General features: G+C 36.7%; 1 protein-coding gene across 13 annotated transcripts in view; it reads left to right on the top strand.

Moving 5' to 3' along the window:
- AGTPBP1 (ATP/GTP binding carboxypeptidase 1) overlaps window positions 1–23,252 on the top strand; it is a 175,155-nt gene extending 151,903 nt beyond the window's left edge. For 11 of the 13 annotated variants that reach the window (XM_023627133.2, XM_070248715.1, XM_023627123.2 and 8 more), the window contains 3 exons: window positions 1,316–1,492; window positions 4,628–4,788; window positions 22,503–23,252. In XM_023627133.2, coding sequence (XP_023482901.2) covers window positions 1,316–1,492; window positions 4,628–4,788; window positions 22,503–22,680 — 516 coding nt within the window. In that variant the 3' untranslated portion in view covers window positions 22,681–23,252. Of the gene's footprint in view, window positions 1–1,315; window positions 1,493–4,627; window positions 4,789–16,324; window positions 18,904–22,502 lie in introns of those variants that run through there. The other 2 variants (XM_023627126.2, XM_070248716.1) reach the window with 1 other exon arrangement.
- Window positions 23,253–26,186: the final 2,934 nt, after the last annotated feature.

The following is a 26,186-nucleotide window of genomic DNA, read 5'->3' on the forward strand; positions in this document are numbered from 1 at the left end:
TTCGTATTATCGTACAGATGTACCAAAATTTATTTATTCAGTAGCCCCTGGTTAGTGGTCATTTGATTAGTATTAGCAAATTGTCCTTCCCCAAATTGATAGTCGCCAATACAAGGAATGATGGTGCGGTTTCTCCACACCCTTCCTGCATCATACTATCATCTTTGCTAGGTGAAAAAAATATCTGATGGTTTTAATTTGCGTGTCTGTAATTGTAAATGAGGTTGATTATCTTTTCATATGTTTGGCCAGTTATGATCTCTCCTTTTAAAAATAGGCTTTTCTCATATTCTCTGCTTACTTTTGTACTGATCATCTAATTATTATTGTTTTTAAAATAACTTTATGTATATTATAAATATATTTAAACTTTTTTTGTTTATGATGTGTAGTAGTTGAAAACTTTTATCATATTTGATTTTTTTTAAGTGGCTTATAGGTTTTGAGGCTTAGAAAGACTTTCCTCATTCCAAGATTTTAAAAGTATAGTTCCACGTTTACTGTTTTTAGTTTCATTTTAAAATTTTACTTATTAATTTTAAGTTTAAATTGTAAATCTAGTTAGAATTTAATTTAATGAAGAGGGACTTCAGCTTTTTTTTCTCAATGGCTATCCAGTAGTGAATGTCAGTCTTTTCTCCACCAGTAATAAATACTAGGTTTAACAAATTCTTTTGGTTCTAATTCTGAACTTACTTTCTAGGGATATATCTATTCTACACCAGTATTGCAATTTAATTTACCTTAGATATATAATTTGGGTTAATATCTGATGGCCTGTTTCTCCAGTCATAGCCTTTTCTTTCAGAATTCCCCCAGGAGGTGCCCTGAGATTTATACTTTCAGGTGAACTTGAGAATAATTTTAAGTTGCAAAAAATGTTGTGAGCATTTTGATTGTCATTGTCTTAGCTTTATTGATTAATTTAGGAGTGATTGACATTTGCAGTGTTAAATCTTTTAATTAGCCATGGCATCTTTCATGACTAAAATTTCATTTTTTAAACGTTTTTCTTCATATTTTAAACATAGTTTTCTTGCATGGTTTTATTCCGCTTTATTGCTGCTATGAATGTGATCCTCTCTTCCATTCTATTTTTTAACTGATTACTATTTGTCTAAGAAGCAGAAAATTCTAAATTAGTAAGAATTGTTTTGATGTTTCAAATAGCAGGGAATATAGCAAGAAGATCCACATGATTCTGTTCTAATTACTGTGCTTTCACGAAAATTTTTAAAACTATAAAAATTTAAAAAAAATTAAATTAAAAGAAAACACCTCTTGAAAGACTTTATTTTGTAATTCTTCTTCGCAGACTTTGCCTAAGATACTGAGTCACATCGCCCCAGCGTTCTGCATGAGCAGCTGTAGCTTCGTAGTGGAAAAATCTAAAGAATCCACAGCACGGGTTGTGGTTTGGAGGGAGATAGGAGTACAAAGAAGCTACACCATGGAGAGCACTTTGTGTGGCTGCGATCAGGGAAAATACAAGGTAAAGCGTCTCAGGACTTCGGGAAGAGGGAATATTGGAGGACTTTCCTTTCCTGGATACTCCACTCGTTTTCATGTACATATTAAGTGATACGTTTGTTATACTGAGTTATGTATCATTTGCAGTAATGGAATTGAATCATATGAGTCTTAAGAACAGTTATTTTTTTTACTTCTCTGCACTAAATAGCTTGCTTTGGGTCCTTCTGAAATCTTGTTTGAGTTTATTTACGTTCATAATTTTTAAGAAAGCACATTGTGGTACCCATTTAAATACTGATAAGTAATATATAATGAGATATGCAAGTAGTACGTTATTAATAAACATTTTCTATCAGTTTAATTTATTGAATATAAGTATATTTTTATGCATTTAGAAATGACGTTACACTTATCTATAAAGTTTTTTATACTTAGAGTTTTGTGTGTGTGTGACTTAAATGCATATTCCTTCACTAAATTTTTTTCTTTACTAAAACGGCTATTTGGTGTCATAGACTTGTTGGAAACAATTAGAATTTAAACTTGACTTTTGAAATTAAAGCCTAACAAAATGTTAGGTGACTTTGAGTTTTTAATTTAATTAATTAATTAAATTTAATTTAAGGTGAAGAACTTGATGGGCAATGAGTTGGACCTTACATAAGCAGTAGCAAACTGCATATTTGTTTTTCTTGCCTTGCCACAGAAAGATTTGAAAGTGCGATACTAATTGTTCCACTCATTCTGGGTTGGTTGGTTTGTTTTATTTTGGCATGGGGCAAGAGGAAGCTGAATCTAATAGTGATTTTCACATACCTCACATAAAGATGGTTTTAGCTTTAGGTCTGGAAAGAGTTAAGAATCTTCCAGTTGGTCAGTATTAAAAACGTTATAGTTGATGTCAAAATGTTTAAGTGGAGAGCCTAAATGAAGACTTTTTCAGTCTGTAACAAACTGGAAGAAAATTGTATAGGTTTTACAGCTGACATTCAAACTTTTGGTGCCTAGTAGATTAGAACTTAATGAAATTCCAATACTTTCTGATGAGTGACTTCCCTAAATTTTAACTTGACCATAGTACATACTGTTCTTCTAAAGTGTAATATCTTTTGCATTCTCTCCAGATATTGTAAAACGCTGACTTCTGGTGTTGGTAGTGAGAGATGAAATGTAGCATGCCACTGCTCCAGCCCCAGACACTGTCTCCTAACCATTGTGTGGGGGAAACTTTGCCAGTGGCCTCATATTCCTAAGTGTGTGGATAGGAAAAAAGCTTGAGAATCACTTTTGTTTAAGACCGTAGGTGACTCCCAGGAAAAACCTTGGGCTGTGTGACTTCTGGTAACAGACTGTAAGTTACATCTCTTCAGGAGATGCTTCTGCAGTTGGGCTGGAGAAGGCAACTTCAGCAGCCGTGTCTGTGAAACCAGCCTCTGGCAGCAGGGAGAAACGCAGTCAGGGAGGCTGAGACATGCGTGCCCCTTGAAGTGGACCCTTGCGGAAACAGTAGTGCTTTCTTACTGATAGACTTTCATGTGAATTTAAAAAATGTTGTGTCTGTGTTTTGATAAATTTGTTTGGTCACTGAGAAAACCACATTTCAAAAAATAGCTAGAATATATTTTGAAACAAAGTGTTTGACCAGTTTCCTAAAAGGTTATTCTTTTAATCTATAAACTTTTAAAAAGAAAATGGATACCTAGTAAATACTCATTCCCCTTTTATATGATTTAGTTTATAGAGTTACATTGATTTAAAACTCTTATGGAGAGAAGTATGTCTTACTAAGCCAAGTTTTTTTTTTTACGTCTAAAATTCAGCACTTTGATTATAACAGAAAAATTTTTTTTATCAATAAACTTGTTTTTTAGGGCAGTTTTAGATTCATAGCAAAATCAAGTGCAAAGTACAGAATTCCCACATACCCCCGTCCCTGCGCAAGCGTCTTCTATATGGTTTTCAAACTTGTCAGTTGCGCACATCTAATAATATTTTAAGATACAGCTCTCTTAAGCCTCCAAAATGTTCTTATATTACTGAATTTTAGGCTATGAATGTTCTTTGTTTTTATTTTCTATGAAGTAATTCAGAAACAAGCATAGCCTGTCTAAAGCTTTTAAATTAAGAAGGCAAAGGAATGTTCTAATAAAATCTGGTCTCATCTCCTAAAATATTTGGAGATGGCCAAACTAGGTAAGTAATCAATCAATGAATCATTGTTATAAAGGCATTGTGCTACATGTAGAGTAGGTAACGGTTTTTACAGTTTATTTTCTTCGGCTTTTAGTCTGGTCATTGAGAAGCTGTTTTATAGTGCGTTCTCTCTAAATGATCTTGGCTCTCATCTACGTGTGCAACTTTTGTTGGTGTAAGGATTTCACTTATTTTAGAGATTCATTTTTATCTGAAAATAAACTGATAAGCAGTGTCTTGATTTACAGTGCATTTTTATTCTTTTATGTGGGACCATTTAACTTTTGTTAAACCTTATATTGTTTGTTGAGAAACTGTTGGTTGAAGGCTGTGGGGATCGTGGGAGACTTTTCTTTGTGCTTTAGTAGACAGAATTTGCAATGGGCCTTCTCAGTTGACTGGGAACAAGAACTTTCCTTACAGCTACCTCCTCGGCTTAGATTGTTGGATTCTTTTTTTGACATAGTTGCCTTTCTTTGTTTTTTTTTTTTTACTTACCAGTTTTTTTAATCATACAGTAGAAGTAACTATAAGATAATGTTCAAGCATACAAATTTGAGCCTTGATTTTAACACTATAATATTTCAACATTGGCACCAAAGTAGATTACAAGAAATACTGGTAAGAGCTTGTAAAAATATAATTTCACACATGTACTCCAAGAATAACAACCACAAAATGTTTACCTATTTTTTTTCTCCCCAGTGTGTTGGTGAAAATAATTTGCTTATAGTGAACAAGAATAGGCATTTTAGCAAGGGTTTTTTAAGACAGTTTCCTTTGTGACCTAGAACAGTCTTACCTTGGTAAGACATTGTGCTTGTTGAGTCTTAGGTCCATACAAAACCAACCTTTTAATTTTATTAATATAGTTATAAATTTCTTTTATGTAATTTTCATGAGATGCAGCCAGAGAATAACAAATCTCCTAGTTACTTGTATAATATTGTTTTATTTCTAGGGTTTACAGATTGGTACTCGAGAATTGGAAGAGATGGGAGCAAAATTTTGTGTTGGTCTATTGCGTTTGAAAAGACTGACGTCCCCATTGGAATATAATCTGCCTTCCAGCCTACTTGACTTTGAAAATGACTTGATTGAATCGAGCTGCAAAGTAACTAGGTAAAACACACTTGTTTATTCTCTTATTGCATTGTAATACACTGTTAGACTTCATTAAATTAGTTAAGCAGAGGAAAGGCAGAGATTTTGACAGCCAAGAGCATTTTCAGAATTAATATAATTAAGTTGACACAACTAGTATTTGTTTCAAATTGTGATAATGTTCTTGATTCTTTTAACATTGATATTTGGATGAGATTTTAATGAAACATCCTTATATTTTGAATGCTGTTTTTAGTGATGCAGCCAGAGGATAGCAAATGAAAGGATTTCCTTCTTTTTTAAGGCTGAATAGTATTCCATTGTGTATCTGTATACTGCATTTTCTTTATGCATTCATCTGTTGACAAACACTTAGATTGTTTCCGTACTTTGGCTATTGTGAATAATACTACTTTGAATGTAGGAGTACAGATAGCTCTTCGAGATAATGATTTTGTTCCCTTTGAATGTATATACTTGATACGTACTTAGTATCATTTGTTATCTCTTGTCTTTGGGGGAATAGCCATTCTAACACACGTGAAGTAATATCTCATTCTCGTTTTGATTTGCATTTCCCTGATGATTAGTGATGTTGAGCAGCTTTTCATGTACCTGTTGGCCATTTGTATGTCTTCTTTAGAAAAATGTCTCTTTAGGTCTTTTCCCATTTTTAAATTGGATTGTTTGTTTGTGTTTGCTTTTCAGTTGTGTGAGTTCCTTGTATGTTTTGGATGTTGACCTCTTATTAGATATGTGGTTTGCAAATATTTTCTCCCATTCTCTAGGTTCCTTTTTCATTTTGTTTATGGTTTCCTTTGCTATGCAAAAGCTTTTTAGTTTGATGTAGTCCTACTAGTCTATTTTTGCTTTTGTTGCCTTTGCTTTTGGTGTCAAATCCAAAAAAAATCATTGCTAAGACGAATGCCAAAGAACTTAACCTCCTGTGTTTTCTTTGTTGAGTTTTTTGGCTTCTTACATTCTAGTCTTTAATCTATTTTGAGTTGATGTTTGTGTATGGTATAAGATAGGGCTCTAATCTCCTTCTTTTGCATGTGACTATCCAGTTTTCCCAACACCATTTATTGAAGAGACTGTCCTTTCCCAGTGTATATTCTTGGTTCCTTTGTTGAAAATTAGTTCACCATATATGTGTGGGTTTATTTCTGGGCTCTCTCTTCTGTCCATTGATCTGTGTGTCTGTTTTTATGCCAACATCATACTGTTTTGAATATTGTAGCTTTGTAATATAGGTTGAAATCAGGAAGTATAATGCCTCCAACTTTGTTCTTCCTTCTCAAGATTGCTTTGGCTATTCAGGGTCTTGTGGTTCCCTACAAATTTTAGGACTGTTTTTTCTCTTTTATGAAATGCCATTGTAATTTTGATAGGGATTGCATTGACTCTGTAGATTGCTTTGAGTAGTATGGACATTATAAAAATATTAATTCTTCTAATCCATGATCATGGAATATCTTCCCATTTATATGTGTCATCTTCAATTTATTTCATCACTGTCTTAGAGTTTTCAGCGTACAGAACTTCCACATTCTTGGTTAATTTATTCCTAAATTTTTAATTATTTTTGCGGCTGTAGTAAGTGGGATTGTTTTCTTAAGTTCTCTTTCTGATAGTTCATTGTCAGTGTATAGAAATGCAGTGGGTTTTGTGTATTTATTTTGTATCCTGCAGCTTTACTAAAGTTGTTTATTATTTCTAACATTTTTGGTGGAGTTTTTAGGGTTTTTCTAGTATAATATGATGTCATCTGCAAATAGAGAAAATTTTACTTCTTCGTTTCTGATTGGGATACCTTTTACTTCTTTTTCTTGCCTAATTGCTCTGGCTAGGGTTACCAGTACTATTTGAATAAAAGTGGTGAGAGTGAGCATCCTTGTCTTGTTCCCTGATCTTAGAGGAAAAGCTTTCAGCATTTCATTATTGAGTATGATGTTAGTTGTGGGCTTTTAATATACTACCTTTATTATGTAGAGGTACATTCCTTCTTTACCCAGTTTGTTGAGAGTTTTATCATGAATGGATGTTGAATTTTGTCAGATGCTTTTTCTGCATCTATTTAGGTGATCACGTGATTTTTATCTTTCATTTTGTTGATGTGGTGTATCACATTGCTTTGCATATGTTGAACCATCCTTGCATCCCAGGAATGAATCCCACTTGATCATGGTGTATGTCTGATCCTTTTAATGTATTGTTGAATTGGGTTTCCTAATACTTTATTGAGGATTTTAGCATCTAAGTTCCTCAGGGATATTAGCCTGTGGTTTTCTCTTTTTGAGTTTCCTTGTCTGGCCTTGTAAAATGAGTTTGGAAGTGTTCATTCATATTCTATTTTGGGAAGAGTTTGAAAAAGATTGATATTAGTTTTCTTGAAATGTTCAGTAGAAATTATCAGTGATGCTGTCCTGGACTTTTCTTTCTTGGGAGGTATTTGGTTACTTACTCAATCTCCTTACTAGTAATTTCTCTGTTTACATTTTCTATTTATTTCTTCATGATTCAGTCTTGGTAGGTTGTATGTTTCTAGGAATTTATCCATTTCTTCTAGGTTGTCCAATTTGTTGGCATATAATTGTTCATAGTAGTCTCATTTGTGTATCAGTTGTAATGTCTCCTTTTTCATTTGTAATTTTATTTACTTGAGTTGTCTTTTTTCCTCAGAAAGTCTAGCCTAACAGTTTATCTGTTTTATCTTTTCAAAAAATTAACTCCTGCTTTCATTGATCTTTTTTATTGTCTTTTTAGTCATTTCATTTATATATGCTCTGATCTTTGTTATTTCCTACCTTTTGCCAACTCTGGGCTTAGTTTATTCTTCTTTTTTCAGTTCTTTGAGGTATAAAGTTAGGTTGTTTATTTGAGATCTTTCTTTTTTTATTAATGTAGGCATTTATTGCTGTAAATTTCCCTCTTAGAACTGCTTTTGCATCCCATAAGTTTTGGTATGTTGTGTTTTAATTTTTACTTGTCTCAAGATATTTTTTTATTTCTCCGACTCATTGGTTGTTCTGGAGCATGTTGTGTAATCTCCACATATCTGTGAATTTTTCCATTTTTTTCTTGTACTTGATTTCTGGTTTGATACTGTTGTGGTTGGAAAAGATGCTTGATGTGATTTTGGTCTTCTAAAATTTATTAAGACTTGTCTATGGCATAACATATGATTTACCTTGGATAATGTTTCATGTGTGCTTGGGAAGAATATGTAATCTGCTGCTGTTTGCTGGAATGTTCTATATATGTCTGTTAGGTCCATCTGATCTAAAGTGTAGTTAATTCCAGTGTTTACTGATTTTCTGTCTGGATGATCTATCCATTTTTGAAAGTGAGTGTTAGAAGGCCCCTGCTATTATTGTATTGCTGTGTATTTCCTCCTCCAGATATGTTAATATTTGCTTTATGTATTTAGGTATTCCTATATTGGGTGCATAAATTTTGCAATTGTTATACCCTCTTGATGAACGGACCTTTTTATCATTATATAATGACCTTTTTCTTTTGTTACAGTCTTTGGCTTAAAGTCTGTTTCTTTCTGATACAAGTATAGCTACCCCTGCTTTCTTTTGGTTTCCATTTACATCAAATATCTTTTTCGTTTACTTCACTTTCAGTCTATGTGTGTTCTTAAAACTGAGGTGTTTCTTGTAGGCAACATATAGTTGGGTCTTGTTTTTTTTAATCAACTCAACCACTCTGTGTTTTTGAGTGGAGAATTTAGTTCATTTCTGTTTAAGGTAATTATTGCTAGCTATGGGCCTTATATTTCCATTTGGTTAATTGTTTTCTGGTTGTTTTGTGGTTCCTTTGTTCCTTCCTTCCTCTCTTGCTCTCTTTTGTGATTTGATGATTTTCTGTAGTGGTATGCTTTGATTTCTTATCTTTTGTGTGTCTGCTATAGATTTTGCATTGTGATTACCATGAGGCTTACATAATACATTTTATTTTCAAAATAGTGTGTTTTAAGCTGATAATTACTTAACTTCAAATGCATACCAAAGCTTCCCCCTCTCCCACATTTTGGTTTTGATGTCACAATTTGCATCTTTTTGCATTGTATGTCCGTTAACAAATTATTGTAGTTATAGTTATTTTTTAATACTTTTGTCTTTTAACCTTTGTACTAGATTTATAAGTGATTTACTCACCACCATTGCAACATTAGAGTATTCTGAATTTAACTATATATTTACCTTTACCAGTGATTTTTATACTTTCATATGTTTTCCTGTTACTAATTAGCATCCTTTTGTTTCAGCTTGAAAAACTCTCTGTAACATTTCTTTTAAGGCTGGTCTAGTGGTGATTAACTCCTTCAGCATTTGTTTATATGGAAACTCTTTATCTGTCCTTCAATTCTGAAGGACAACTTTGCCGGGTAGAGTATTCTTGGTTGGCCGTGTTTTTCTTTCACCACTTTGAATATATCATCTCACTCCCTTCTGGTCTGGTGAAAAATCTTCTGAGAGTCTTATGTAGGTTCCCATGTACATAACAAGTCACTTTTCTCTTGCTACTTTAAAGATTTGCCTTGTCTTTAACTTTCCACAATTTAATTATAATGTATCTTGGTGTACGTCTTTTTGGATTCGTCATTTTTGATACTCTCTGGGCTTACTATATCCAGATGTCTCCTCCCCCGACTCCCCGCCACTAGCCCTTTCAGGTCCCTTCTGTTAACGATTTTGTGATTCCTTCTCTCTGGCCCTCTCAAGGCTCCAGTCTAACCTTATATTAGCTTATAGTAACATTATATTAGTCTTATGTTAGCATTTCCGACCTCCCATTCTTCAATGATATTGGAGATTTTGCTGGACAAGTCGCTGAGTTTGTGAGGGTTCTGGTGTCTATCTCCTTCTTTCTGACTTAGACATTGCAACTTTATAAAATCTTAACCTGAGGCAGAAGTCTCAACCTTATTTTTTCAGCTTGCTTTCTTCTTTTTTTTCTTTTAGCCTCCTTTCTAAAGTGAGGAGCCTCACTCCAGTTGCTGGATTCCCATGAGTCTGGGGTTAGTTGCTTGCCTGTAGGACACTTTTAAGCCTCCCTGTTGCCTTGAAGGAGCTATTGCTGCCTGCTCTTGGACCTGGAGTTCAAGAGAGTCATGACCTGTTTTTGTGCTTCTGTTCCTTTTCTGGTCCAAGGAGATGTTTATCTTGTTTCTATATGTAGCTGTGTCTTTTTTGTTTTCCTTTTTTATATTTTACCTATTATTTCTCTGTTTTTAGAGGAGGGATAACAGGGACCTCAAAGCATGTACTTTTCAACTTCTAAGAAGTTTTTCACTCACACTTGCTTATCTAACTCCTAGGTAACCTCAAGGGCCATAACTGTGCCCTTCAGCACTGTCTAATGTGCCAGTCGTGGTTCCTTGCATAGTGCCACTCTCATATTGAGAAGAAGTGGTAGGGTGCTGTATCAGATTTTAAAATTCAATTGTATTAGATTGCTTGGGTGGGAGAGGTGTTACAGTGCCCTAAATACCAGTGTAAGGCTGTTTATCCTTTAGGCAGTTGGGAGTTTTGAAGCCACTGCATTTAGTATGCTAAATGGTGGTTTTTATCTGAAAATACTGTACAGATTTGATTGAAGCTGGGGAGGTAGAGGCAAGAAAACACTTAGGGAAACTGTTGGGAGTCATTCATGTTTGAGAGGAAGAGCTCAAATAAGAAGGTAGAGGGGCAGTGGTTGTCTGAGGAGATAGTATTAGGTAGCAGTGGAGAAGTCTTGACAACTGAGTATGGAATCAGAAGAAGGTGAAGCCAGTTTCCATGTTTGAGTGAAAGGAAAAATGACAGTATTAGCAATGGAACTAGAAAACCACTTACTTTTACTAAGATTACTTTCTTCTTTTCTCTTCTTTGTTGTTTGTGCTCTTCTGGATCCCTTTGTCCTTGATAATTTTTTGTTTCCTGGTCCTGATGTGAAACTGAGGCATCAATTTAATGAATATAAGTTCTCCCCCTGTTTTTTTTTAATGAGTTGATCCTTTAAAGATCTTTAAAACTCATCTTCCCCTGCCAAATTTTTGCTTTTTTTCCCTCCTATGTTCAGTGTAGATGATTTTATTTCACATGCTAGACTGCAATTAAATTTTATCCTCTCAGTTTTAATTATTTCCCAAGGTAGGGTGTCTATTTGTTGTGAACTAATTTGTTTTCACTTATAGGCAAGTTATATCAAGTAAGCTTGGAATAATTGCCGCAACAAGAATAATAGATATTAAATGCCTTTGTGAACAGAATCAGTAACTCATTTATAGATATCAAATAATTAGTCTTTGCAACATCATAAAACAGCAGATATTTGGCACATAACATTTGAGTTTATTTAAATAAACTAAGAAAAAGGTAAGAGACTTATTCAGAGTGAATCCATGATAATTATGAAAAATAAGTTCCCAGTCATTCCAGTTAGTATATATACCATTGCTTCATTCAATAAAAGATAAGTTTAGTTGTATAAATAATATTGAGAATCTAAAAATCAAGTATAAGTTGAACAAAGTTTAAAAACAACTGATCTGTAAATTATTTCACTTGGAAAGCTTGAAACTTCTGAATGTAAGACTTTATATTAGAAAGCTGACAGATTCTTTAACCATGTCGGTATTACTATTTGTATAAGCTATAACTAACTAACCTTTTTATTTAGTGTTTTTTTAAATTTTCTGTCTCTTTATATTTAAATATGCACTATAAGCAGAATATGGTTGTTTTTATAAAAATTTAGTCTGTTACTTTTAATTGGAACATTTAGTTCATTTACATTTATTGTAGCTATTGACATATTTAGATTTAAATCTGCCAGCTTATTATTTGCTTTCTATTTGTTCTACTTGCCCTGTGGGTGTTTTTTTTTTTCCTCCCTTCTTTTGTATTGTTGTTGGATTTGTATTGATTTTGTCCTCTTAATTTCTTTCAGTGGACACTTGGCATAACTTCATGCATTGTCAGTTTATCAAACTCAATATAAATTTGTACTTTTATCTCTTTTGGGATAACATAGGATCCTTAGAACATGTTAATTCCATTTAACGTTCTCTCAATATATGTACTGCTGTTGTCACGTATTTTATGAGGATACTTGTGAGTATTTTAAATTTTACAGACGTTATTACTGTTTTATGCAGTCATTCGATCTCACCATGCATTTACTGCCTTCCTCCCCTACCCCTCTTTTCCTCTTCATTCCTTCCACTATTTCAGTTTTTATCTGAAGGCTTCTTTCTTCTGCTCAAAGAATAATGTTAAGTCGTCCTTCATTCTGAGGAATATTTTTGCTGGGTAGAGAATTGAGGGACACGTGCTCTCTTGGAGCGTGTGGAAGAGACCATTCTGCTGTCCTCGGTCTTCCACTGCTAAGTTGTCGAGTCGGCCCTCAGTCTGATCATTGCGCCACTGAAGGTGGCCTGGCTTTTAAGGCTAAGTTGCTTTTATGAATTTCTCTTAGTCTTTGGTATTGAGGGGTTTTAACTAGATGTGATTTTATTTATTTTACTTGGAATTCACAAGGTTTTTTAAATTTGTGGCTTGATGTCTTCTGTAATTTGAGGACATTCTTAGTTTTCTCTTCAAACATTGATTCAGTCCCATTATCTCCCTCTTTCTGGGACTCTCTTTACATTAAAATTTGACCTTTTCACTATATCCTCTGTGTCTTTTACTCTCATGAGTAAGTTTCTGTTCTTTGGTCTCTCTGAGCTTTGTTCTGGATGTTTTTTCTATCCAACCCTTAATTCACCCCTGCTCTCTTTAGCTGAGTCTAATCTGATGTGAAATTTTTCGTTTTCATTCTTTTTTTAAAAAAATATTTGCACTTGGGCTAACAACTGTTGCCAATCTTCTTTTTTTCCCCTGCTTTTTCTCCCCAAATCCCCCCGGTACATAGTTGTATATTTTTGTTGTGGGTCCTTCTAGTTGTGGCATGTGGGATGCCGCCTCAGCATGGCCTGATGAGTGATGCCATGTCTGCACACAGGATCTGAACTGGTGAAACCCTGGGCCACCAAAGCAAGTGGGCGAACTTAACCACTTGGCCACGGGGAGGGCCCCTTTTTCCTTCTTAATTGTAGTTAATTAAGAGAGGGCATTAGGGAAAAAAAACTTTCTAAAAAAGATCATTGCGGGGGATGATTTAAAAAAAAATTGAGTAAGATTGCCCAGGGGCATAAGTCCAGTGGCTAGCGTTCTAGGAGCCCAGGAAGGCTTACTTTTGGGCTGACTTTCACTTAGTCTCCCCAGCTCCACCCCTATTCCTGCCTTTTGGTCCTAAGTGAATAGCCTTTCTGATAGAAGTCTTTAGAAAGTCAACTTTCCATCTCTCTGAACTAGGGGATGGCCTGGGGAAGAGGATCTGAAAACCTAACTGCCTTTATAAAACCTTTTAACCAATTCCACCCTGATAACCAGCATCTCCAATTCTTGAACTTTTCTAGTGTTTTGTAATGCAAATCACCACTTTTCCCCTTGGCTTTCTCTACTGTAGGTATTTAGCAAAGTGAAGGAGGTTGGAACTCAAGCCCACTAATTTCATCCATCTGACTTCATCTTCCAACATATTGTTGATATCTCTTCGTTGCTATTATCTCCTCTCCAGTTTTCTTTTTCCTATGGATTTATCCTTTAAAAAAAGTTATTCTTTTACTGTCATATTAGTGGCTTTTGAGGTCCACTCTGCTTACCAGAAGTTATAGAACTTCCTTTTCAGTGAAGTCTCTGGTTGAAAATTAATTATGTTGTATATTCCCAGGGCATTCATTGGAAATTACCGCACATAAATCATTTTAATTTTACCCAGTTGTGTTTGTTGTATAATAAAAATTCTTTCTGATACAACACTAGGCCAAAGCTGAGAATATTGGTAGAACTCATGTAAAAGCTTACAGCTGTATAGTACTTTTGTACTTAGCAAAAGTGTTTTTATTTTACCTGTCACCCAGATATTAAACAGTCTTCTCAGTGGCCCTCATTTAAAGGATTTGAGAACTGATAAAACATGTAACAATACTTCTCATTAGGATATTGTGGTGGTGACTGAATTTCAGGATATTAGGCATATGGAAGAAGCATTTGAAGTTTGAGTATTTTTAAAACATTATAGGAAAGTGAAGTTGAAAAATACCAAACTCCATGCAGTGTTTTATCGTAGTAAAGAATATGCCCATGTTTAAATGAAGCCTTACTGTCTTATAATCAACAGTATTTGGACCTGGGTTTTCTTTTAATTGAGAGGAAATTCACACAGCATAAAATTAACCATTCTAAAGTAAACAGTTTAATGGCATTTAGTACATTCACAATATTGTGCAACCATTAGGCACCTCTATCTAGTTCCAAAACTTTTTAGCATCCCCAGAGGAGACTCTGGTACCCATAGAGCAGTCATTTCCAGCCCCTGGCAACCACTGATCTGCTCTGTGCCTCGTGCATTTACGTATTCTGGATATTCTGGATATTTACCTATTCTAGATATTACCTGTTCTGTAAATGGAATTATACGGTATGTGATGTTTTGTGTGTGGCTTCTTTCACTTAGCTTGTTTTCTAGGTTCATCCATGTTGTGGCAAGTATCCATACTTAATTCTTTTCTGTGCGTACAGCATAGACATTAGAAAATTTGATGAGAAATTGTTCCTATTGCAACTAATAAAATAAATAAGACTTAAGCTGGAGGAAGTCTTTAAAATATGCTTAGCATTAGTTCTATTTTGTGTTAATGCTTTTTTAAAAGTCTAATTTGATGTATTTTGGTAAAGGTGGAGTATACTTTCAGTAAGATATAGGGAATGTGTACAGGCCTGTGGACAGTTAACGTCGTCGTGTTCCTTGGTTAAAAGCTCTATCCCTGTCCCCATCACCGTAAGAGCGACTGGCGGGAGGTTCTTGGTAAAGTAGTACAACGATATTGATTACTACACCCTGCTAACACTAGACTGAAATGTTAACCTCTATACTACTTGTATTTTCTTTATGTGAAGCTCGTGTTTATTTACAAATGTGTAGGAACTTTTTCTTCTGAGAAAATTAAATTAATATTGTTAAGGAAGAAGTTATTTGTGACGCGTGTGGAAGAACGGGGAGGCAGACTTCATACAGGAGGGCTGCTCCAGTGGACTTTTGCAGGAGTGGGGAGAGATGGGGCCCAACTCTGACTACGGTGAGGAAAAGTGGGGTTCATAGCCAAGAAGCAGAGTAGGGGATTGGTGGATGGAAGACTACTAAGAGGCAGCATCAGGGGTGAGGGAGATCCTGGCTAAACCAACTTGACAGAATTTTTGCTGAAACGCAGGCCTGGGTGATGAGATACTGAGAAGGGGGCCATTTTCAATAAACTCACTCAGCAGGATTCTTGCTAAAACTGGACTAAGCAGGCAGAGCCATAGACCAGGGGCAGAGCCCAAGATCAGGGCCTGGAAAGAAGGAGGACCCAGAGGAGCCTGACTCAAGTTTGGTCAAGGAGAGAGTCTCTCAATATAGGTCATTTGTGGCCAATGTTGACACTAGTACCTAGCTATGTAGTAAAGCTTACTGGTAGCAGTGTGCTTTATTTTCAGTTTACAGTTGACCATTTAGTCAAGCTAATCTTAAAAAAAAGGATCTTCCTTTTTAATAGTTGTGATGCACATGCTTGAGTCTGGTTTGCATTTCTGAGGGTCATTTATTGCTACCATGTAGAAAATCCTTCCAGCTCTGATTGCTGTTGGAATATTTTCTGGGCAGATAAATCATGCCGTGTAATTGAAGATCATATCACAACTTCTAGTCCCCTGAGAGCACAGCTGCTTATAACCGAAAGCGAACCAATTGTGTTTTTGTGCTAAGTCAATGAAATGCTGTTAGACCCACAAATATAAAGGAGATTGAAATCATCCAGAAAAAGAAGTTTGGGACTTATGTGAGCACTTTAGGCCAGCTTTGATTATAATGAAAGCTTTGAGGCTTATCATAAGAGAAGGAAATGATCCTTACCATTGAGATCCAGATAGGTATCAAGTTGGTAATTGTCAGTCTCTAAGACTTACCTGCACAAGGAATTTGATGACTGTATGTATTTATAGAGACGTATTGTATTCTTGGTAGCTTCTTGGAGGAATGAAGTTATTCCTCTCACATAAGCGTCTGAGACTTCAAAATAAGAATATAATATATCAGGATAAGAAAGAATACATATTCCTTCGGAGAGGATTCATTCCATCCTCTGGCAGGCCGTAGAGCAGTGCAGATTGCCCCGAGTCACTGAGGGACCGAGCCGACTTGAGGTGGGTTTGCAAAGCTTGTGACACTTGTTTAACTCGTGGCTGACCCCCTACCCCCTTCTAAGTTGTAGGCTCCCAGAGGTCACACTCAAAGGCCTAGAGCCTCTCCTTTCCTCAGCACCACAAGACTGTCAAAAATTCTGTTATTTTCTGTTTTGTTTGTTTTGCTGCTTTCTGCTCTGTGTTTTAGCCTCTTGCACTGTGTATTTTTAAGAATTTGTCAGATGCCTCTAGGGGAAAACTGTTGGGGTCACATCTCTGCAACTCCCTTCTTTCAGGAAACTTGGCAGCTCTGAACTCCAGTTTTTGCCTCCGGTCCTTTGAAAAATTGCTGAAACTCTGACGACTTCGCTGCCTCTTAGCAGCTGCCCTTGCCCGGCCTTGCTTTCCTCTGGACTTTGCCCCATGCGCCTTTCCTCTTGGTTGATTTTGCTTTGTATCCTTTCACTGTAATAAGTGATAGCTGTGAATGCAACTGTGTGCTGAATCCTCATAAGTCTTCTAGCAAATCACTAAACCTGGGGCGGTCTTGGAACCCCCAACACGCATGCCCAGTCTGAATTTCTGTGAAATTTGATTATTATGTCAGAGATTCGAGTGTTGTACTGAGAACGATCAGAGACAGATGGTCTTGTAACACCTTCACATATGTGCATAAACTGAGGCTCAGAGGTGAATTTACCCAAGGTCCTCCATCTAGTAATTCCCGCCAGAAGCAGCAGTAAGTCCAGGTCTAACTCCAAAATTCCCCTGTACTTGCATTTATCTTCCAAGTGACTAAGCAAAATTATGAAAAAGGAACGGTTTCAGTTTTTGAAGCTCTCCTGCATTATTTGGGAATTCAACCCTCTCAATATGTATAAGGCGTGTTTTTTTTTGTTTTATTTTTTTCCCTTTTTTGAAGAAGAAGATTAGCCCTGAGCTAATAGCTGCCACCAATCCTCCTCTTTTTTGCGAGGGAGACTGGCCCTGAGCTAACACCTTGTCCATCTTCCTCTATTTTGTGTGGGACGCCTACCACAGCACGGCTTGACAAGCGGTGTGTAGGTCTGCACCTGGGATCTGAACCAGTGAACCCCAGGCCACCAAAGCAGAACATGCGAACTTAACCGCTGCGCCACCAAGCTGGCCCCTAAGGCGTGTTTTTAAATCAGTAGCAAAGTAAATTGGAGTTTCATAGCTTAATTCATTAGTTTCCCAAAGGCAGCTCAGTTATAGTTCTTTTTCCAACAAAGTGTCAGTAAATTAACCGCTTTCTTTCCTTTTTTTCCCAAATAGATGTTCTCTTGTTAGATGGTCTATACATTAACTCAGCGTGTGTGTGTGCACATGTGCATGTGTGCAAGTGCTTGTGTGTATGCTGTGGTCACTTAAGACTGACACTTGTTACTTGTATTTTATATGGATGATTTTGTTTACTTTGTGATATTTAGTAGATGCTGTATCTCTTATAGGAATCAAATTGTATAAATAAAATATTCTCTAATATTTGTGCAGATAGAGATTTTCTTTTACCTTAGACCTGACCCTTCACCATAAGAAAGACACAATCAGCAGGTCACACATTGCTGATAATTTGGGCAATGGAATATTTTTCTGTTTGCTTATCCATTTCAGAAATTCTCCCCCAGAATATCTTTATTTCGCTGTCTTAAACAGATATGTTAGTCTCCACGTTGAGGAGGAGTTCCAGGTTGAGGGAGGAGTCTGAGTCCCAAGGGCCAGGCAGTGTTTTCAGTCCTGTTGGCTTGGGGCGGCCCATTGCCTGGGCTCGTTAGGAATTGAGAAAGATTGATTTACATTTTTCTTTAACAAGGTCAGTTTTATTAATGTTATAATAGCATTTTATATTTGTACAGCTTAGGAGTTTACAAATGCATTCACATTTACTACCTAATTTGAGCCAAACAACTTGGTGAGGTCTTGCCGCTGATATTGTCGTCTCTCCTTTACACTTGGGAAAACCCCAGGCTTGGAGAGAGTAAGTGACTTGCTCGAGGTCACGTGGAAGAGGAGAGGCACAAACCCAGAATTTCTGACTCCACACAGTGTTTGGTTTCTTTCGTGCTTGTGTAGGTGACAGAGCTGATCACCCACATTCTGGTATCTTGGATGTCAGCTCAGCTCTAATGGAGGTGGGCGGTGTACCTTTGAGGGGCATGGTGAATTTTTAGATTTAATTGTGTGCAGTGCTTAATAGTTTAACATAAGGAAAGCCAGAAAACTTTCTGACTCTGAATGAAGCAGAATTTTTTGTTATCTTTAGAAATCATTTGTAATTATAAACGTTTTCTGTATCATAATGACATCATACAGCAAAGAATTTCAATGCGTTTATCCTGTAAGAAGGCAATTTGGGTGAAGGTTTTGATATTTTTCTTAAAGCAGCATGAAGAGGATTTGGGGCAGGAGGGACTAAAATGCTATTCTCTTTCAGAATGAAATGTTTCTTATTGAATTGTTTTTGTCTTAGTCATCTTTATCTGTAGAATTAAAATCCAGAATAAAAGGATGTTAAAACAGGTGTATATAGCTACTGGACAGTGAAGTAAAAACAAGGCAAAAGGAGTAAACTTAAATGAAGAAAACCAGGGGAATGAGGAAGCAGTGGTGGGAAGATAAAGTAATAGTGATGGGAAAGAATTAAATGCTGATTAGACTTCCTTCTTTATGGTTGAAATAATATTTGAATTCCTATCTGCTGATGTAAAGGGATTCATGATTTTATAACCGTAGGGCAAGTTACCTGAGAGTCTCTCTTAGGTGAAGGGCCTTGTGAGCATACGGAGGCATTTCCTAGGTTGTAAAGTGCTCACGCATATGTTGCAATTACTAATAAAAGTAAAGTTGAATTGTTGTGATTGGTCTCGTGCCTTAAGTTTTTTTACTAAAGTAAAATCAGTGGGGAGGGGTAAACTAGACATCAATGATCTTGTCGACCTTGTGGCTTCTCATAAAGAGTTCAGCAAACATTTGTTTAGGGCCCACATGGTCTGGCCCTTCTGGGAGCTGACAGGAGGGACTAAGATGGGTAAATTCCTGACCTTACAGCATTTACGATTTATACTGAGAAGATGGGCCCACAAATAGATGGTTTCAACTGCATACGAGAAGTGTTCAAAGTTTTTGCAGAGTTTGAAGGGAATAGAGAGAAAGGGCACACATCCCACGACGGGCTTTAATAAAAGAAGAACATCTAAAGTTGTCTGAGCTGCAGTTTGAAAGAAATACGAGTAGTTAGGAGAAGAAATGTGGGAAGTGTGTCCTAAGCAGAGACACAATGTCAGCGAAGGCTTGTTGTGCGAAGTGTGAGGCAGGGAGAGGTCTGGAGAGTGACCGGCAGGACTCGCTTGCTGAGAACGTTGGTTTTCTGACTCACTGAGTGAATGAGACTGAGAATACTACAAGAGGAGCAGGATGGGGGAGAGCAGCGAGTTGAGGTGTGAGTATGCTGCCCTTGGGCTGCGTGTGAGACAGCTGTGTGAATATATTAGCAAGTCCATGCATGGACAGGAGAAGTTCAAGGGGAGGAGTCGGAGCTGGAAATTGGATTTGGAAATTATCAGAATACAAATTAAAATATATGAGCTCACGCAGAGTGCATTGTACAGGAAGAACAGTTGGCCAAAAGAGCCTTTTTGTAAGCACCTATTTTTGATGCATACATAGAGGATGATGAGCACTTGATCAATATTGAGAAGGGACAGAGGGAAAAGAAGGAAACCAGAAGAGAGGGGTATCGGAATTTCCTCCACAGACAAAGTGCAGCAGAAAGATCTAGAAAAAATGGATTGGAAAGTGGCAGCTGGAATAGCAGTGGGAAGACTGTTCTGTCGAGTGATGCGGCTTGTAATCTTCCTCCTTCCCTTTCCTCTATCTCAACGTGCCCCTGGCTCCTTCCGCCTAGATCTGCGATCTTCCTCTCCTCTGTCCCCCGCCCGCCCCACACACATATACCGGCCTAAGTTAGCACTGATGGTCCCATCACCATTGCTGGATGTTCTCTGACCTTAAGGAAGCTGAGGCTAGACACCCGATTTTATTTGGATCTGCAGAAACAGGAGTCGAGTACCAGGCCCAGTGTGGGTTACAGGAATGGGATTCCACTCCTGGTATCAGGATGGGTGATGCCAGAACATGCATGGAGTTCGTGTCACAGTCAGCATATGAACGAGCCAAGATCAGGAACTGACAGGCTCAGATTATTTTCTGGATCCAGTGCCCTGCACCTTCCTTATTATGGGATTTCTTTTAAATTTCCAGGAGCTTGCCTTCCAGGTTGTGCTTCTCTGTCTTAATAGTGCTTATCAGCATCTGACACCAGCCTTGCTCCAAGTTTCCTTGCTGTCTAGGAGCTTTTTTGGCTTGATCCTGCGCATCTCTGTTGCCCCTAAATCATACTTCTCTCCTCTTTCCTGGTTGACTTACAGCTTATAAGACGAGGCTTTTTCTTTAAACCCTTTCCCTTACTTCAAACTGATTAATTTTCTAGTATTCAGCTTCCATGTAGAGCTCGGTCCTTGCTCTGACCCCAGTTTAGTGGCTGGGCTTCCTGCAACCAGTTGAATTTTTGCCAGTCCATTTTCCTTGGTGGTGGTGATGGGATTGGAATTCTGCTGTCCGTAGATCCCCTAAACAATGCTGGCCTGCTCACCCTCCCACCACGTGGATTTTGTGCTCTTCCTGCCTGTTGGGAGGCTCCATGCTGTTGCCGGGTGCCTGCAGTACACTGGCCACTGTGCCTCATCACTGTGGGGTCATCCTGTACAGTCTGGTTGCTGTCCCCAGCCGCTGTACCAGTGTAGTGCATGGCTTTTGAGCAGATCTGTTTCCTTCCTTGCATTTCCATGATCATTTCTTCTTGTTATGACAGACTCCAGGAAGAAAATAAGCAAGGATGTGGCAGGAAATTTGTCTTTTCTGGCTTTCTCTCCCCACTTCTCTCTTCCCCCTCCTTTGCCTCAGCCAGTCTTCCATCTATTCTGGGAATCACCTGGGACACCCTGAGGATTTGAAACCCCAAGGTCAAGAAAGAGGAATGATTTGCTTTTTAAAAGAAAGAAAGAGAGTAATTGTCATTTTAAAAGGCAAATAATTTTTTCCTTTAATCTAATTTTTTTTTCTAAAGACCTAACAGATTTGTGGTAAATATTTTGTTTGCATAATTGAAGCTGTCAAGTTGTTTTTGTGAATGTTAGGTGTGTTGTAAGCCTCACACCTTCCTCCAGCGCGCTCAGCCGGCTTCATCAGGGCTGCTCCATCGTGGTGTGTGCTCTGCACTTTTAAGAGGAAGTTTGCTATGTAAGGTCATGGTGGTTTTGCAATATATTCTTTTCTTTAATGAGCAAAATTAAAACAATTCTAGGAAAAAAGATACTCTCACCAAATGAGTTTTGCTTTCTCTTCTCAGAAAATTAGAACCATATAATCCATTAACTTGTCTTTTCTAAACTTCCAGATAACTGAGTTGAATTTAATATTCAATGGTAGGAATTCTTTCATTTTAAGTCTAATGACATCTGCTTCTCTGCTCATTTTAACAGATTACTGTTCCCTTTTTATTGTCTGATTTTATAGCTTTTAATTGCATCGGCCATGGGAAATCCTTTTTGGAAGCAGGTGGGATATAAACAAACATACATCTCTATGAGATTGAGATAGTTTTGGTCACAAAATGGGAGCATTGAAATGTTTCTGTAATGTTTCTGTGTGTGTGTGTGTGTGTGTGTGTGTGTGTGTGCACGTGTGTAAAATCTCCAAAATGGGGCGAAAACAGAATACTGTGATTTTTTGAAGAGGAAAGAATGTGTTCCCCCAGTGGCAAGATTGTCTTAATCCCAAACAACCTACCTAATGAAATATTTAGAAGCACTTAGTGCTTTTAAGCGAATATCTTCTTCTGCGTCCCAAGGGAAAGTAATTAATCTGGGTGTGGAGTGTTCACTTCTTTTTCATTTTTGTTCTTGACTGATGGAAACTGTGAGGAGGGGTTATGTGCTGTTTTCATGGCAAGTAATCGCTGTATAGACTTGGAATAAGTGGGTTGAGTGCATTACTGGAGGAGCCAGTTAAATACCCACAGTTTCTTATAAAGCCTATTGAAATTATTGTTGCTGGATTTACAGTGATTAAAATAGAACTTTTAAGCCTGCAAAGTGATGAATTTCTTCAAAGAAGTAACCTAATGAGTCGGTTGTTTTTTGTAGCTATAGAATTGTAGGATGTATATTGACATTGTTGTATTATAACTAAAAATTAGCATTTTACCCTTTATTATCAATGCAAAGAGGTTTCAACCATTACAAATCTCTTGTTCATTTGGATAACATTTTTAAAGTGAACTGAAACTACTCGTATTCTAGTGAAATAAAGGCTAATGCAGTATGGTCAACTAGTCTTACATTGGAACCTTAAAACCTAATGAAGTCTTGTGTGTCCTCTGTGCTTTGGCTGCAGCCCCACCACTTACGTGTTGGATGAAGACGAACCTCGATTCCTTGAAGAGGTGGATTACAGTGCGGAGAGCAATGATGAGTTAGATATTGAATTGGCTGAAAACGCAGGAGACTATGAACCCTCTGCTCAAGAAGAAGTCCTTTCTGACACTGAATTATCAAGAACATACCTACCGTGAACCCTCTGCATCTCTTGTTAACTGCAAAGAAGAAATGAATTATCTTGGTTTTTATTACATAGGAAGTTTGAGAGAAATGAGTTTATAGAGAGCTGACTCAGAAAGACAAAAAGTAACGTGGGCCTGTTTGGTTTCAAGACAATAAATATGTTATTAATTCATGATAAAATTGGCACTTGTTTTATTTTAGATATTCAATGCACTTTATATAGCATTGAATTATCAAATATTGGATTTACTTTTTTTTAAAAACAAATCCTGAGTATCATTGCATGAATTTTTATCTCCTTATGGTTATATCCTGCATCAAATGGATAATTTTGAAGTGTGTGAGAATGTGAAATCTAAATTCTAGAGTTGTTGAGAATCCTGAGTTGTTGAAAACTAATATATATGTACATGGATTTCTATAGATGTGTCTGTGTGGGGGTGGGTAGATATTGAAGATAAAGACTGTTCTTCAGAATCATGTTAACTGTTGAGTTGTGACTGCAATAATCCAGAGTTTGCCTTGAATCGTTACAGTCTACATTTACCAGATTAAACAAATAAAAACTATATTAAATGTTGCATTCATTTCGTCATCCTTTTTAACCAGCCCAGGTTATTTGGTTTATAGAATCTTTGTTAGAATATTATAAAAATTCAACATCTAAACACATTTGATAAAATCTGTTAAAAAATGCTTAATTTACTAATGTTTAGGGTTTTTGTAGTCTAGGTACACATCTACCTATCATAAAAGATATATTTGAACACCTCCTTTCTCTAAAATTATGGGCGCACCTGAAGTTTATCACTGTAATCGGTTCTTTCGTAAGCTTTAAAAATGCAGCGAGGACACAATCCAGTGTTAAACGTGTGTTTGTATATTACGCTTGTTTAGCATCTCCTGAGCTGTGCTCTGTTGCTGGACTAACTGAAGTGAGTTTCTTTAGGGCGTGCTGACGCTGGTGTCTGACTCCTAGGTGACTGCACTGAGTTTAAGCCATTTCTTGTAGCGACATCCTCCCGAGTTTAAGCTGTCCTGGTGCAGGAATGACTTTGTCTTCAAAATAAATAAATCCAGTGACTTTGGATAAGTGCTTTAAGTACTAAGTTTCTGTTGTAGCAAAACAAGTCCACAGAGATTCCTTATTAACAGATTCTTGCCAGGACTTAGGTGCTTAGGTTTTGGCATGTTATCTTTGATTATTCCTGATTAGAATTTTTAAAAATCTTTTAAGCCTATAATAATGGAAAAGAAGTGATAAAAGTTATTTCACATTTTTGCATTTTCCAAATCGTTGATTTTCATTGTATTATTTGAGGCATTTCATGCACAGTGTAGCTCCTTTCCAGTATCATAGGAATGATGTTTAAAAACATAGCACGGGATGAGAGCCGGCCCTGATGGCCTAGTGGTTAAAGTTCAGTGCGCTCCACTTTGGTGGCCTGGGGTTGGTTCCCAGGCATGGAACCACACCACTCATCTCTCAGTGGCCATGCTGTGGCGGCAGCTCACATAGAAGAACTAGAAGGACTTACAGGTAGAATATACAGCTATGTACTGGGGCTGTGGGGAGTGAAAAAAAAAAAGAGAGGAAGATTGACCACAGATGTTAGCTCAGGGCAAATCTTTCCCAGCCAAAAAAAAAAAAAAAAAACCACACACCATAGCATGAGACAATTGATAAAGAGGTCTTTTTCTCTAAATAGCCTAATTCTTATTAATCTCAGAAAATAAAGACCATAGATTGTGAAGTTGAACCAGTCCTCTTAGTGTATGGTGACCTAATTTAGGGAAGATCAGGATACTTTAGCAAGGTAAAGTATTATTTAATAATTTAATAATTCATATTTATAAAGTTATTATTTATATATCTTATATGTAAAATAATTACATATTTAATTGTAATTTTTTCCCAGAGAGTGGATTATGGAGCCACTATGTCTGTATATGAGTTTTTCTTGGTTCTTATAAAACTGGAAATTAAAAACCAAAGTAGTCATGTATGGAAGCAACTGCAGTTACTATAATGTGCAGAATCACTCAAAACTTCAATTTATTAAGTTAGCAGTGTAAAAGCTCCTTACTCTGTTATAATATTTTATATTGATGAAGTACGTCTTTTAGCATATGTTACACACTTGAATATGCCTTTTATTAAATAATTCTTCACAAGATTGAAGAGAAAATCTTTATAGTTAGGAAATGATTTTTTTCCTTAAATGATAAATAGCTTTGGAAAAATAAGAAGTCATTTAAAATCCTAACTTTCCTAATTAGGGGCAAAACTAAGTTTCATTGTCTATTAGTAGCTAAAATTGCCCTAAATTTTACTTCTGTGGCTGTGTCTTTTCAGGATTTTCAAAGAATGATTGAGATGCCTTCAGTGCCATAATCCTTAAAGTCATGTGTAGTTGATAAACTGAGTCTAATGATGGAGTTTAGATTTACTTAATCTACTTTGTGTTTGGAACTGTGAATTTCTTTAGTTTTGCTCTAATCCAGTGGTTCTCAAACTGTGTAGTGTGCATCAGAGTCACCAGGAGAACTTGATTCTCAAAACACAGATTACTGATTATGTAGATCTGGGATGAAGCCCCAAATTTTCATTTAAAAAAATTTTCAGGTGGTGTTGCTGGAGGAAACACACTGTGAGGGCCACTGGCAGGGTCTGGTGTGCTCTTTCAGCATCACCGGTTCCTAAGACTTGTAGGATCTATAAGTTGGAAATTAGCATCAGGGATGATTTAGATCAAACTAATTTGTAGAGTCAAGAAAACAGACACGCAGAGATCAAGTGAGGCGACAGGGTTACTGAGGGGCAGAGCCAGGGCGATAGTTCAGGTCTCCTGACGACCAGCTTCGTGGTCTTCCCACAAAAGGAGATGCTGTCCTTTGCCATTCTCCAAAGAGTGAGCGATGTTGACAGCTTGAGGGTCTCTCTTGAGTTAGTGACGTTTATTCAGGCATGCAGAATGCAGAAGCACATGGTTCACATTGGCTTTTCCTGTGTTGGAGTCACAGTGTCGTTGGAATACTACAGGATTTTCTCTTGAATCAAGTATCTTTCTTAATCACTCTCCACTTTTGCCAGTTTTTGTGTAGTATTTAGAAACATGGACATTTGTCTAAATTCTAAGTACAAATAAGTAACCTGGATTTTCATTTCAGATAGCTCACTAACAGTAATGAATTTGATACTAATAAATTTCAAATATCCAAATAAAGATGACCATATTATTATAAGCACTGAAATGGATAAAACAATAAATGTACTAATTGAGTTGTTTTTGTGCATGATCCAGAAATAAATGACAGTAATGAAACTAGAAATGTATCTTTATAAATCCTTTCGTTTTCCTATATGTACTCTAATCATTATAAAATATTAATTGAAAATCAGTGAATTTTTCTCTTATTTTGGTGAGCGTTTAGTAGCCATGTGTAAGCCCTAGTTCTCTCCATTAGGAAAAACCTGTTGAAGCAATATTTTAATTGAAAGACTTTCTACTTTATA

The sequence above is a fragment of the Equus caballus genome, chromosome 23 (assembly GCF_041296265.1).
Source record: "Equus caballus isolate H_3958 breed thoroughbred chromosome 23, TB-T2T, whole genome shotgun sequence".
In the NCBI taxonomy this organism is placed as follows: Eukaryota; Metazoa; Chordata; class Mammalia; order Perissodactyla; family Equidae; genus Equus; species Equus caballus.